The sequence below is a fragment of the Lichenostomus cassidix genome, chromosome 6 (genome assembly GCF_008360975.1).
Source record: "Lichenostomus cassidix isolate B80296 chromosome 6, HeHo_3.0, whole genome shotgun sequence".
Classification (NCBI taxonomy): domain Eukaryota; kingdom Metazoa; phylum Chordata; class Aves; order Passeriformes; family Meliphagidae; genus Lichenostomus; species Lichenostomus cassidix.
Window position 1 is genome coordinate 14929199 of NC_139487.1, and position 14703 is coordinate 14943901.

A 14703-nucleotide genomic window follows, 5' to 3' on the forward strand; every position below is an offset into this window, starting at 1 on the left:
GCCAAAATTGGCCTTGCGTAAAGAATTATCTCACACTAGGAGCAATTTAGGTGAAAGTCGCTTCAAATTCCCCAGCATTGTGTGCTTCAGCACGTTCTCCTATCTGTGCTTCACAAATATTGGATCACTTTAAAAAGCATCCATTTTCTTCCAAGAAGTAAAAGATTTGATAAACCTCAAACCTTTATTGCTCTCTGGCAGAATTTTGGTAGCACAATGGTAGCAGGTTGCAGTCAAACTTTGGCAGTGCTCCTTCCTTACCTGACCAGACATTCAAATGGTTTGAGGGACTGCCCTTGACTCAGATTCCACAAAGTAAAACAGGTGAGATATTTGAGGCCACACAAAACAGCAACCTGACTACAGCTGAATAGTCTCCATCCTTAGATACTTGGAGTCTTGGCAGAGCAGAAGCAATCCAGCTCCTCCTCTGCTGTTGGTGCAACACATCACTGCAGTGCTGAAAATAAACATTGCAATTCTCTGGCAAAAGGCAATGACGTATTTTGGTGTAAGAAAAGTCACTACAACTTTTCAAAGGGTACAGCAGAGGGAGGATGAGGAGAAAATGAATTTCCCTAGATTCAGAAGCCAACCTAGGAGATCCTCAACCCTGATCTCCAGGATTCATTATTTTATGGAAAGAAGTACAAGAACTAAGCTCCTTTGTACATGTCCTATTCTGACAGCTAAACAGTGACACAATTTCCATATGAAAGGGTAAGTTAGTCCAGTTGGTCTAATTTCACTTAACCTTGCTGAGAAGGAAATGGAAAATCTGGCATATACACTGTGTCCCACAAGCTTGGAACAAGGTTGCCACTTGAAATGCAAGATACACTTGGAACTAAATAAAGTTGTTAGAGCCTGGGAAATGCATTTTTGCCATCCTAAACAGCCTGGAAAAATCTCTATTTCAATTAATACCAACATTGGCATATTTTCTCTAATGGTGGGAACCTTTCTGTATTACTGGAAGCACTTTGTGTATTAAGGCTTCAGTGACCTCTTCAAAACAACATGCTAGATGGAAAGCTTATTAATGTGCCTGTTCTGCCTTTCTAATAAAAGAAGATCTTGATATTCATACTTTTATGTTAAAAACTGGCATGTTGGTACAAATTACAGGCAGTCATACTGGAGTTTAAGATAATAGTGCATTATGCATGTGTTCTGCCCATCCTTCATCAATGTAATTAATTGAAAAGAACTACTCATGTACCTTCATTAGGGCAGAATGTGCATTATAGGTATGAGGCATATGAAAGAAAATAAACTTATAGGCTCTGTGGATATCATTCAACTTAGCAAGCCATAGCTGGTAGAGCTTATCAGAAAAGACTATTATCTTGTCTAAAGCAAAGTATTTCTCAAGAGTTAAAGATTATCCAGCTTCATGCCTGTCATGGCTCACCAGGAAAAGACTGACTGCATTTCACAGCATCATGAGAAACATGTTTGAAAAACAAAAAGGATTTCTTTTATTCTTCTAAATCTGGTAACACCTTCCTTTTACAGCTCCGTCGTTAGGCACGGTTTGGTGGAGCAAAAGGAAACCACTGACTGTTTTGTAACCCATGTGAGAAGGTAGGAAAGAAGTTTGTTATGTAAGAACTTTCATACTCTGTTTCAGTTTAAGTGATTAATTACTAATGGTATGAGAGTAAAGGTTGTCTGGACAGTCTCTAGTTATTTAGTGATACAGGAATATTTCAGAAAATTCCTAATGGAGTAACAGCACAGATCTCTCACTTAATGAAGTCCAGAGTGGACTGAATTTAATCAAGACGTTTTCTTTAGAAATTTCATTTAATTGTGAATTAGTTCAATTTTATGATTGTAACTGAAGGGCATCATTTTATGCTCAACTTGTGAACACTCAAAGTAATTAATAAGTTAAATTCTTGCATTTGAGAACAACAATACATAAATTGTTGTTGAAATACATCAACCCTGAGCTGAATCTTCTGGTATAAAGCCATCATTTTGGAATGCAAATGTTATACAGCCAACAGGAAAGGATTAACCTATTTCTGGTTCTCAGAATCTCGGTTCTTTTCAAACAAAGTGAAATACTGTAATGAAGAATTAGATATACAGTCAAAGAGTATTTAAATCTCCATGTCAGGTGTCTGCGTATCATCTATTGATTTCATATGTAATTGATCTGAAATCCATAATTCCCAAAATTCAGCCCATTTGCAAAATCAGATACAGGAATTGTATTCTATGGGTCACATATTTTCAGCTTTATAACACTGAAGCTGGGTGGCAGAATTAAGAGAATGTAGAGAAGAACTTTTTCTTTCTAGTCTGCATAGCAAGCCAGAAGAGCCTTTGGGTAGTCACATGCATTGATTTCATCTGCAAAAAGGAAGGACCACTTATGCTTGAAAAAAGCTGAACTACCTTTGAAGCACATCTTCTTTCATTCAGAGAGTGTCTTTTCTGATGTTTTTATAAGCTCCAAGACTACAATAAAATCTAACACTGACCTCAGATTTCTTATAAAAGTATTTCAATATATAAATCTACCTCATATTGTGATGTAAAAAATAAGATGGAGTTGAAATGGCAAAGAAAATGAATGTTCTAGTCTCATTTCTTTAGGGTTATTTTTAGATGGTTGAGATGGCTGCCTCAAAGAAGGAGATTTAAATAGACTTAACTTTTTAATGAAATATATATTTCACTTTTTTTTTCTTTTTTTTAACTGGATTTTAAAAAACAGTTTTGAACTGAATTATGGTTGTATTTACTAGAACTTTTAGAATAAGGTTGTTTTAAAAGCCCACAGGAAAGGAACATTTAGAAACAGTGTGAACCAAATTTCTAAATCAGTTAATGTGATGACAAGGGTCATTGCTCAAAGTCACCTTAGTAATCTTATTAGAAGATACTTTGAACATGAATAAAACACACTTCTAAATCCAAAGATGAAACGACTATTAAAAATGAAACTCATTTTTGAAAAGTAAGAATCCGAGGTGTTCAAAAATTGCAGACTTTCCTTTAAACATTGCAGTGACATGACTGCATTTTCAGAAAACTTCAAAGGCTTTAAATACTTAAGAAACCTCAAAATAGAAAGGGCTGTAATCTCACTTAGCTACTGCAGAAGAGTGAAATTATGTATTAGTCAGGGCTGCAAAGATTAATTTCTTTTAGTAGGTCTAATTTTATATGGCAGTGTTTGACCCTATCAGCTGATTCTTTTCTCTAAAAAACAAAAGTGTATAAGAAATAGGAACAGTCTAGCATCTTACAGTGACTCTCCTATTTCTACACATTTACATTTTTACATATTTTTCATGAGTACCAGACTAAGCCCAACTGGTGTGATATGTAGAAAATTCCTCATATGCCACATTGCAGACATTGGGAAGGGGTTTGTTTGATTTTAATTAAATGATTGTACTCCATGTCCTCAGTTACATTGAAAAATAATTGGATCCTGAATCTAAATAGTAATAAAATGAAGCATACATATCAGATGGAAGAGAGGAGACATAAGAAAAGTCAGCAAGGGAGTGAATGGATCATAGAGGAGAGCTGAATGAAAACTGAGGTTCTGTTTCAATAGCTTCTGTAAAATAAACTGCATGTCTTCATAATTCCAGTCTTACCACTAAATAGCCCATATCATGAGATCACCAAAATAATTGAAACTAACACTTAACCCCTATTTATAATGACTTTATCCTATCACAAATAATAGAGGAAACAGAAACATCCCATTTTGTCATAAATATTGAGCATTTTTCTCCACATCTTTAATTTAAACGGAAGACAAAACCCAACCCACCCACAGAACCTCTGCTTTCTGGACATGCATTATTTGTGGGACATGGGAGAGGTGCCCCAGTGTTTCCTCAACAGAAAGGACAACATTTCTATAGTGCTGTAGTAAATGCATACACCTAAAGATTTATAAAGTCTTTTCAGTTCCAAAGCATGTCAAGAAACAAAAAGGATTTTCTAGCCATCATTACTTTACTTTCACCACTTATGGGGGAAAAAGCCCCAAAAGAACAGTATACATATGCCATCTCAGTTTGTCCTGTAGTAAAAATACTCCCACCCACCTGCATTAAAAAAGAAAAGACTGAAATAAATTACTTGGGGGTTTGGGGTTTTTTTTTAACCAAAAGAATATTCTACAGGCATACTAAAGCCTCTCTTTATCTGGCATTTTACTTCTAAACTAATATAAAACATTGCAACAGCTAATTTTTAGGGCTGTCTCCTCTTTCAAAGGTCACAGCCATTTTCAACATCAGACTTCAGACTGCAACATGATCTATAGCAGCTATAAATCAGAATTAAACACAAAAGGAAGTCTCTAACATACAATTTGGTTGTTGTAGTTATAAGAGCAGTTACATGAATTTCATATGACAGAGACCAAGTATTTGATGAAGGGGAAGCTATCTTTGTGAAGTTTACTAAGTCAGCAGCATGAAAAAAACCAAGCATTCACATTTGTAAATATAAAAAACACAACTAAATTCAGAATTTAATGTTTTAAATTTTGATTTCCAAGGGCAATATGCAATGGTGAGTGCTCTGGGCGGAGCAGCTCACGGTCATCATCTGGAGGGGGTCAGGTCTGCTGCTTTTACTCTGAACAGATGGCTCAAGAGAGATCAGTTTCCAAGTCTGAACAAAACCTGTTACTCTTCTTAGCAAAAAACCCATTTTCCAGTCCTACTCCAACCAACATTAATATGGAAAAATTCTACAGAAATATAAATGCTCTGCTTGATTTCAGCTTCTATTTCAAGCACACTATCAGCATGAGGTAAAATAAATTTTCAGAGGAAGAAAGCACTGGTCCAAAAATCCAGGCTATGTTTTAGCTGAAGTCAGTTATTTTAAATTAAATTTGATATTGGGTTTTACAATAAAGATGGTTTTCACTTTAAGTTATATGTTTTTCTTAAAATTTATTTTTAAAGAAGAAAGCAAGCAGCACTTACTAGAGCTGTGATACACAGAATACTTGGGATTGTTGTCAAAAGCTTCACTCAAAGTACTTCAATCAAAAAGAACAGACACCCCATGTCATTTGCATAGACTAAGCTAGTAGCATATTTTCTCATTTTTGTATGATTCTAAATCTCCTGTGAGCTGTAAGACATTTCTTCAGGCAGAATGCAGAGCTTCAGTACTAAGCTCTGACTTCCCTTCTTTTAATCAAGTAATCAATTTGTCATTTGCTGCTGTGGTGCTGATAATAACTGGGCTGAATGTTCACTCACATGTGAATTGTTTTCAGGTTCTGGTTTGTTCAAGTTTCTTGTCTTTGTTGACTGTAAGAAGAAGATGCAGCTTGAAAAACCCTCCTTAATAATAGAAGGGATTTTTCCCAAACTGGATTATGTTGAACAACAAATTCCTCTCAAAACCAAAGAAAACCCAAAACTGCTTCTGGTGAGTAAGAGTATGCATTTCCCTGGGAGATCAGAATGGTATATACAAAAAATAAAAATACTGAATTTAACAAATACTCTAAAAAATTATGTGTTTCACTTTATTAATGAAACTGCCCCAGTCTCCACTGACATACAGCTGACTACTGATTACACTCTCTTGGTATAATCAGCAGTCAGATACATCACAGGTCCCAAAACCAGGTAGAATTTGCATGGTATCAAGCAGACAAAATCTGCCAAGCACAGCACTGAGACAGCTGAGGGAGGCACCAGCTCTGAGCTGCTCCAAGCTTTCGAGATCAAAGAGAGGCGTTTGCACTGCCTTGGGCAGAGGCACCCACAGCCATCCAGCACCTGAAATATTCACAGTGCCAGTCCTAACCTCTGACTGGGGAGGACACAAGTATAATTAGGGGTACTACCTTTGATAAATTTATGATGTGCATATTCTAGTGATCTTGCACCAATTTTAGATTACTGTATTATTATTTTAGGGGTAGAATTGCATGCATCACTGAAGTGATCCTAGGAACTGAATGCATAATTTTATAAATATAATGCTTGTAGGAATTCATAAAGAGAGCACAAGTTTTTAATGCATTAAATGGTTACAACTGATTGGGGGTGGGAGTATGGAACAACTTATTTTTTTAGATGACCATCAGAACAGTGAATATGCTGCAGTGCTAGTACAGAATCTGTCTCTGCACCACCACCTGCAACAACCCCTTCAACACATTTCAATAATTTGAAAGAACAATTTGGTGCTTCATAAATTATTAGCAAAACAAGATAGCACAAGCTACTACAAAGCACAAAATATTATAAAATCCCCAACAGCACTATTCAAAGGACAGCTTTTATCCTGAAGCCCATAATACTTACAGATCAATTCATGTAGTTCCATTTATAAAACAAAAGAAAAGGTGACATTTAATAAACATAGTACTGGGGAGTGATGGGGTGTACAACCCACAGTAAAATCTACTTGGGCTGTAGGAGAGGTTAATTAGAATAAGACAAATATTCAGTTCCTTCCATTTGACAAAAGTGGTCTGGCTATTTCTGCCTATAAACACAGAAAGCTTTTTATGTACTTAGCTATGTTCAAATTATTGAAAAAGGGTCAAATGCTTGCTAAAAGTTGTGGTTTCTTCTACAGCAACCTAGCAATTCTGAAAGTAAGTAGGATCTGTTGAAAGCAACATGAAAGCTGGGAGAGAATAATCCTGCAATGCTACTACAGAATCAAATTTGTTCTGCCTAGACTTGGATGGCTCAAAAATATTATTGCATTTTGCTTCACCATATTCTTGCTTTCCCTTAGAAAAAGAATTTGCAAATGATATCATTTTAGAGACAGAAATTCTCTTATATGAAGCAAGCTCCTTGAGTGCTCTTAGATACCTGGCACAGCAGTCTCAAAGACAGACATTTAAAGAGCATCATTATCAGCACACCACCAAGAATCCTCAAACATTTAGGACAAGTCAGGAAACAGTATTAAGGGTTTTACAAAGGGAGACTCAAACAAAAGTCATCAAAAAACCTCAAAGAAAATTCTGTGCAAAACCAACCTAAAGTCACGCAGCTACAGAAGAGTACATTAATGTGTACCTCATTTTGCTACCACACATTTTGTGAATTGCACTGATTTGGGATTATGCTGCCCTGTTGTGGGAAGACACTGGGACTACAAATTACAGATGTGGCCTCAGGTGTCAGTGGGTAAACAACTGACACTGTACACATGTGTGTTGGAACATACATTAACGTCTAAAAACCCTCCCAGAATCGCTATTTGCCATACAATGTAATTCTGGATAGAGAACAACAGTTTCCATTCTAACAAATATTATGATCTCTGACTCCAATTTTTAAAATACAAAAATTGGCTCATTCACACTGGATTGTGGTGGTATCATTTTCAATCAGTTAAGACAAAGTAGGCAGTTTCCTAGAATAGTTGCTGTATTTGGATAAACCAGATACCTTCTTGTGAATACAACTAATAAAATTGGAATGATGACTCTATACTTTCTCCTTGCAACCGTTCATTCTTGTTCCTCTGGCAGAAAACACAACTGCCATTGCAGTGGCAATGGAATTAACCATGGAAATGGTCTTCATCCATGAAATCAAGAGCAGTCAAAAGCCTGCAACAACAGTGTTCCCATCTAAACAGATTCTCTTTAGAGAGAATCAGAGAGGCTCACACTGTGTGTCCCACCAATTGTTTTGAATTAAAGCATGAGAATCACTTCATGTTATTTTGTGCAACTTTGATTACACTGTTTGGTTTTTCATGAGATCTCCCTCACCCCTAGGGTACATATGGAGTAGTAGGGACAAATATGCTTAATTTTATCAAATAACAGGATAACGGACTGAAGATCAGGGAAAACACAAAAGGATCAGACTGCTGCATAACACATCTAAATCAACTGTAAAGCCAAAGCATTCCTCCCATTCCAAACCCATCCTCCTCCCATTCCAAACCCATCCTATCTTCAAGCTCTGCCATGCTTCATTCTCTAATTCTCATCTTTATCCAAACAGCAATCTTTCTAAAAGGAAAAAATAAAAGATAAAAACTTTTGCATAATTTTTGGCATTTTAAAAGACATTGCCTAGTTTTTAGTAATCGCTAGAATAATCATAGTTATCACAAAGAAAAAACAGTAAAGAGTTTTTAAAAAGTTGTTTTAAAGCTAGCAATCTGTTAAAAAAACCTGAAAAAATGTTTTTGAAGCAGTTGGCACCATCTGTTTAATAAAAAAAAAAAAAGGAAAGAAAAAAAATTACTGTAGTTAGCATAACCATTGCTTAACTCAGCACACCGGCAAATAAGTGAAAACCCCGTCAATTTGTACCTAAATAAAACATGAATTATCTGGATTTTACCAGAGATAAATAGACTGTGACATGGTAATGTGCAACTACTTTTGACAGCATCTTTTAATACATATTTCTTTATTTCTCAATGTCTCATAGGTACTCAAAAGATACTTAACCACAAACCACATTTAATTCCCAAACTCTGGGGTGAAAGCCAAGTCAACACATTACGAACTGGGCATCTGCTTACCCAAGACCAACACATGGCATTTATAATTTTGCCAGTTCCGTTAGTAACATATCCAAACAGATGCCAAAGGAAGTAATCCAAAGACTTCTCAGGCAACAGGAATGAATTATCCGTATTCAGAGACAAAGCATTAAAAACCACCTCATGCATGACACAAACATAAAAACATGGTGCTAAGCTTTACAATGCATAGGAGGGGTAAAAAGAAATGTTAAGGCAACAATACTAGAAATAGGAACCTCTTACACACATTGTCAGCTGTTGGCAGTTTCTCTTGCCCAAGTGCACAATACGCACTTCCAGTGACAGGAGAGTCCTTCTCTCAGCAACCTAAATATTGAACTCACTGGCAACCAAGGTAAGGTAAGGTAAGGTAAGGTGTGTTTGACCTACTAAATGATTTGGTTTTGCTGTTACAATGCCCAAAACTCAAAAATTAACAAAGCCAGACTGCTTTCCCAAACACATGATCGGTGTATTCTGTGATGTCAGGCAAGATTTAGTAAGGCTAACAAACCCCTAGAATATCTGGGAAAACAAGAAAACCTGGTAATACATGTAGCAATTATGAGCTTGAGGAATATGTTGCAAATAGATCTGTGTTGCTGTGCAATGCCTCAAGGTCCACAACGGCACTGTTGACACCACACTAGGATAAGCCTGGTGTAACTCACCATGCTGGAGATCCCAGCTCAGCATTATTTCACACACAAACATTTGTGTGCATCAGACCCAGCACTAAATCTGAGGTAATGTGCCTAAGCAGACCTGTGGTGACACCATCCTGCTCAGGGTGCCAAATGCAGGAAAACCTTCTTTGTTCAAGCTCAATGCTGCAGGAATGTTTCTGGACTCCAACTAGTCCCAGTGGTAACTTACATGCCACTGCAGCTAAGCTAATCAACCCCATCAACTAATAAATTAGCTAATAAGGCTTGCTGGAACTGACTACACATCTATGGCCTGACTTGCTCACTAAACTAACCAGATAAAGCCCTCGGGGAGGTGGGGCTGGTGGGTGGTGGTGGAGGTCACTAGACTGTAAGCAACATTTTAATCTTTCAGATTTCATGCTTGATCAGATTAGCCATGGCTAATGGTTTCTGCAGCCTTCTCTTCCTAGCCCTAAGAATATCAACAGACTGCTCCTAACACAGGGTGACTACAGGGAATTCATGTATTGCACCAACACAGCAAACATTCAAAAATTCAATAAATTATACCAAGTAGATACTGGAAATCTGTATTGATTCACTCAGGACTGCAGGGGATGTTGCATCACCTGGATGTAACTGAAGACAGAAAACCATTTTGTGAAGCAGCACCAGTATAAAACTTCCCTGACTGTGCTGACTCAGCTTCAACTACTGATGTTGTCTGCCCCAAACCCCTAAGTGAACACTTATCAAAGCAAACAGACAAAAACCCCCAAACCTTGCTGAAAGAGCAGACACTGCCCAACGGTCTGACCCTCCAGTAATGGAAAAGACTATCCATCAAAAGGACACTGAAGTCCATGTGGAGGTGATGACACATGTTCAGAAAGAGCAGGGCTCAGTTTTACTGCCTGTGGGGCACATTCAAGTAGGTGGGAGAAGCCTTGAAGGTCAGGCTTTATCAATGTATGAATAAAGGTTAGCCTCTGCATCATCCCTACTTCATTCCAACAATTCATTTTCCAAGTTTTCTTTCAAGATTGATAGCATACAAAAACCCAGCTCATTCTCTGCTCTATAATTTCATTTGTCCTTTGTTTTTTTAGACGTTTTAAATTTGAAAGACTCATATTCAAAATGTCAGAGAATTTACAGACTAGCAATGCAACATGGAAGACAAGACATCTAAAAAAATGAAGGGAGAAAACATTTGAATTAATGAGTACTTGACAGCTGAATAAGTCTCACTGAATTGTGCACCAAGCATAATTTCAAATATCTTCCTTTCACTGTATTTTTAAGGAAATGTCTAATGTATCAAAACAGCTTAAAATAAAAAAGTAAAAAAACCCAACCCAACAAAACCAAACCAACTTAAATTTTAGGTCTAAAGGAATTTCTGATTAAAACCAGCATTGGAGACATTTTGTTCTGGTACTTCTGAAAATGATTCCATAATAACTTTGAAAAATAAGTACTGTTTATTAAAAAAAAAAAAAACTAAAAAGCTGTGAAAAATTTGTAAGAGATTCAAACTTTACCCTTTGACTCCTGGAAATAATATTCTGTCGTCTGCCTATAGATGCTGCCTATATGGGACCACAGTAAATCAAGTACATTTGACCCAGAGAGCTTACCATGGCTGTAAGAGAATCTCAGAGCATGCAGGATGTATGATGCTGCAGCCCTGACTGATAACTAAGAAGTCAGATATAAATAAATCTGGAACAGTTGGGATTGACTGTTGTTTAGCACTTTCAGACAGACGTTCAGGGCAACTGGCAGGGGCTTTGAAAGCTGTTTCTTATATTAGAATCATAACAAAAATAGAAGTTAGGCTGCATTCCCCTGTCTTCTGCTAAAATAGATCTTACTCAAAAACATTTTTACAAGTTTGTCGAGGCATAACTAGTCCACAGTCAGATACAGAAAAAGATCAAAATTGGAAGTCCCATGTTGATCTACTACAAATAGTTACTTATTGAATTAATAAGAGTAAAAAAAAAAGGGAAAACAAGTAGAGAGTACTAAGAGATAATAACGACAAGCAGAAACTGCCTTTTCTACTTTTTTAAAAAAAAAACAACTTTAAAGTGAAGGCACAATTATAATTCACTAGGCCAAATGACCCTAAATATCTTTTAAAATAATATAAAAAGGGAAAAGCGTTTATTTTACCAACTGTCCTCAGGAATATTGCAGGGGGGTTGAGGTTTGGGGTGTTTTGTTACTGTTTTTGGGGTTGTTTGATTTGTTTTTATATTCAAGAACAGATGTTGCGTAACTACTGACAGCAAGGCTGAGTGGTGAGAATGAAACAGGAAAGAGGAAGCATGTATGGGTTTCTCTTCTGATTTTCAGTGTCCCAAATACTGTTCACAGGGCAAGTATTTGTCACAGTGTTATCTCACCTCCAGCAATTAAGCTTCCAAATAAATTCAGTTGGCTTTTATTGTGTGTTTTTACAGTCAAAAATTTATCTATTGAAATATTGTAGGATTAGCTAGTTCACTGACTGACCAGCCCATTGTTCTGCCAAAATAATCAGTGACCTTAATGAGCAACGAAGAGCTTCCAGGGTCAATGAGAACTGAAAATCTTTACATATAGACCGGAAAATTTTGTGTACAACTTCGTGTTTCAGACCACAAGTGAACTCATGAACTACATGTAAGAGGTGCATGTGAATAAGACTAGAATGTCTTCTACAAAATCTGAGACATCAGGGTACAGTAGGAGTTGACAACAAGTGACCCAGTCCAAGTTACTTCCAGCTCTTATTCCCGTGGTTTTTGCAATGTGCAAACTGCAACAGAATCAGCACTAGGAAATTTCTGCAATTTGTAGTTCTACCTACTCCTGGTATACATAAAGGCATAATTAAAGGATTCAAGGTATGCTGAAGAAGTACACACAGAGGAGCATGTTCCAATAACCAAACTGTGATTTATTTTCCCATCATGACATTGGCTGAAAATATGCTTGATGAAAGATAGAAAATTCACCATAGAGAGTCAAAACTTTGCTTTGTCATGGATTGCCATATGGCAGATGTAATTTCCTTTTACCAGAATAGCCTTCATAAGTGTATTTTAAGCTAATTACCTTTAGGTGGAAAATATGACTTGCTTTCAGCTTTGTGAGGCCAGTCCACCACAAGAGGTCCAAACCTACGAAAGCTGGCAGTGATCTCATCTACAAAAAACAAATGAGGCACCTTAGAGAGAATGTAAAGACTGAGAGTGGCAAGGTAAAAAGGTCATATTAAAAAAAACCAAACAAAAACAACCAAACCACCAAAATAAGAACAGTGAAAACTGTGATAATGTCCATAGACAATGCCTAAATATTCTTTCATCTCTATGCTGTACATGGCTGCTTAAAAAAGTAATTTTACATTCCACTAGTGGAAGTCTGCAGCAGGATTAAATGCAAACATGATCCATCAGAACTGAATATGCTTCAGCTGCAGTCTATTTCTAATTATAGCCACAAAGCAGGGTCAGATGCAGCCACATGGGACTGACGGAGGAGCTCCATGTCAGCACGGCTGCTCCTTGCAGCCTGCCCTAAAAAGAGGCTGCAGCAGGTCATGCCACTGTGGGCATTTCACCTTCCTCAGCCCCCTCAGGAAATCTGCCTTCAATTACCAAGCTTTTTCTTCACTTTTTAAGCACCAATTTAGAATCACTATGAAACACACATCATGAACTATCCTAGGACAATTTTGTTTCATATGTAAATGCTTCAGAGAAAAAAAAATTGAAGTTGTTTTTTAAAAAAAATCTTTTTTTCTCAATACATTTTAAAATGTACTTTAAAGAAATAATTAGTTTAAAACTGTTTAACATGATGTTAAATAGATCAGAGCAACAAGCCATCAGGAGAAAAGGCAGTGGGCTTTTCCAATTTCTGGATTGCTGTTTAAGATGTGTCCAGTTTCTCTGACCCCATGAATTGCACACCAGATTTTTCAAGCATCTGGAGACACAACACACACTGTGTACCTGAGGAGCTGAAGGAGAAAGGGTTACTGAAGGAGACCTCTCAGGAAAGAGGGTAACAGCTCCCAGGTTGCCATGTTGCTTCCTCACAGGACAGCCTGGGCATGTATTTTGATGGAGTGACCCAGCAATGTTCACATCACTTGTACCTATTGGGCTGCTGCTTCTTACAGCTGCAAATCCAGATTACCCAACAGACCCTGCACCAACAGCCCTGTAACTCTTGGTGTGACATGGGAATCTCATTTGAGGTGTTTGCAAACATAGACTGGCAACTCAGACTATTTCTTCATTAAAATTGTACATAGTTCACGCTTCAGTTTCGTAGATCACTCTCTTTTCATTATAAGGCATCCTCAAATTCCCTGTGTATGCTCATTGAAGCTAGATAGTGGTGGATTCCAGCTATAATATGAAAAATACACCAAAAACTGTCATGATTTTAGTTTGGGAGTAAGGGTTCTGGCGGCACACATAAGTAGAGCAGATAATGATTGAGAAAAACCCTGAGCATCCCTACTAAACTTGTTATTATTGTGTAACCACATTACTACCCTATATTTATCATCTGAACCCTGCATACATGCTCAGTGTAAGAGCTGATTATTTAAAGCCCACTGTATTTTGGTAAGGACTGCCTTAAGAAAGTCTTTAAAGTCAACCACATCCAAGAACAGGAAAAGACTATGGAGGATAGACAGTACCCACTAAGTTCCCTTTTTTCACTTTCCCACAGTCGTGGGAAGACATGGGGATCAGAAGACCTGCCATGCAGCCACTTCTGTCTCCATCTCTTCTGATCTACAGTACAAAAGAATGTCAAGTAAATTTTCAGGTGTTGCAGGGGGTGGTACTGTATGTTTGTTCTAAATAATGCCATATGCACTACAAGAGACACACCGGGGAAAATATGTTTGCTTCTATGAAAATCTGACCTTTTTTATAGTAATTATATGCAAGCCAATTCCCACATCTCAGCCATATAAGTGATTCACAGTACCTTCATCAATGTCAGGAGGAAGACCTCCAACAAACACCTTTCTAGAATAGCGTTCCACTCTTTCTCCGTTTTGACAGCGTGTTGGAGAGCTGAGACCCGAGGATAATGACTGATCACCATGGCTGTCATCTAGGAAGCCATCCTCAAAAGGAAAGAGTGAAGACCGACCTGGAACAGATTTTGTAGGATCTATAATTAACACTTCTTCCTGGAGAATGAAACATTTCAGCAAAATACTTTTCCATTTACTGCTTTACTTTAACAGAATTTACATTAAAGGACCCAGCCAGGTGGTCCAGTTGTCCAAGTCACGTTCATTAGTATTGTTTCTATTTTTCCAAGAGTGCATTACCCTTACAATAAACCTAATTTAGCTTTAAAACAAACCCTTGCAAATGGATAGCAATGAAAAACAAATTATCTGATGAAATTATGTGTCGTAGAAAGAACCTTCGCAAGATGCAAATTTCGAACTAATTCTTAGAGATTTAAACCTTCTGTAACAGATCTTGAAGGAATG

At 37.2% G+C, this 14703-nt stretch overlaps 1 protein-coding gene and 1 long non-coding RNA gene across 11 annotated transcripts in view; one reads left to right on the plus strand and one right to left on the minus strand.

The window, feature by feature from the left end:
- Positions 1–14703, minus strand: part of CPEB3 (cytoplasmic polyadenylation element binding protein 3) — an 80602-nt gene that overhangs the window by 11814 nt on the left and 54085 nt on the right. For 8 of the 10 annotated variants that reach the window (XM_085065180.1, XM_085065184.1, XM_085065182.1 and 5 more), the window contains 2 exons: positions 14184–14351; positions 12285–12374 (listed from right to left, as the gene is read on the minus strand). The exons of the other annotated variants lie outside the window; for them this stretch is intronic. In XM_085065180.1, the coding sequence (XP_084921306.1) occupies positions 12285–12374; positions 14184–14351 (258 nt within the window). The remainder of the gene's footprint in view (positions 1–12284; positions 12375–14183; positions 14352–14703) is intronic. 10 annotated transcript variants of the gene reach the window in all.
- Positions 1414–7650, plus strand: LOC146435300 (uncharacterized). The gene is made up of 3 exons (XR_014853198.1): positions 1414–1587; positions 5279–5433; positions 7511–7650. It is a non-coding gene; the product is annotated as an uncharacterized LOC146435300 (long non-coding RNA).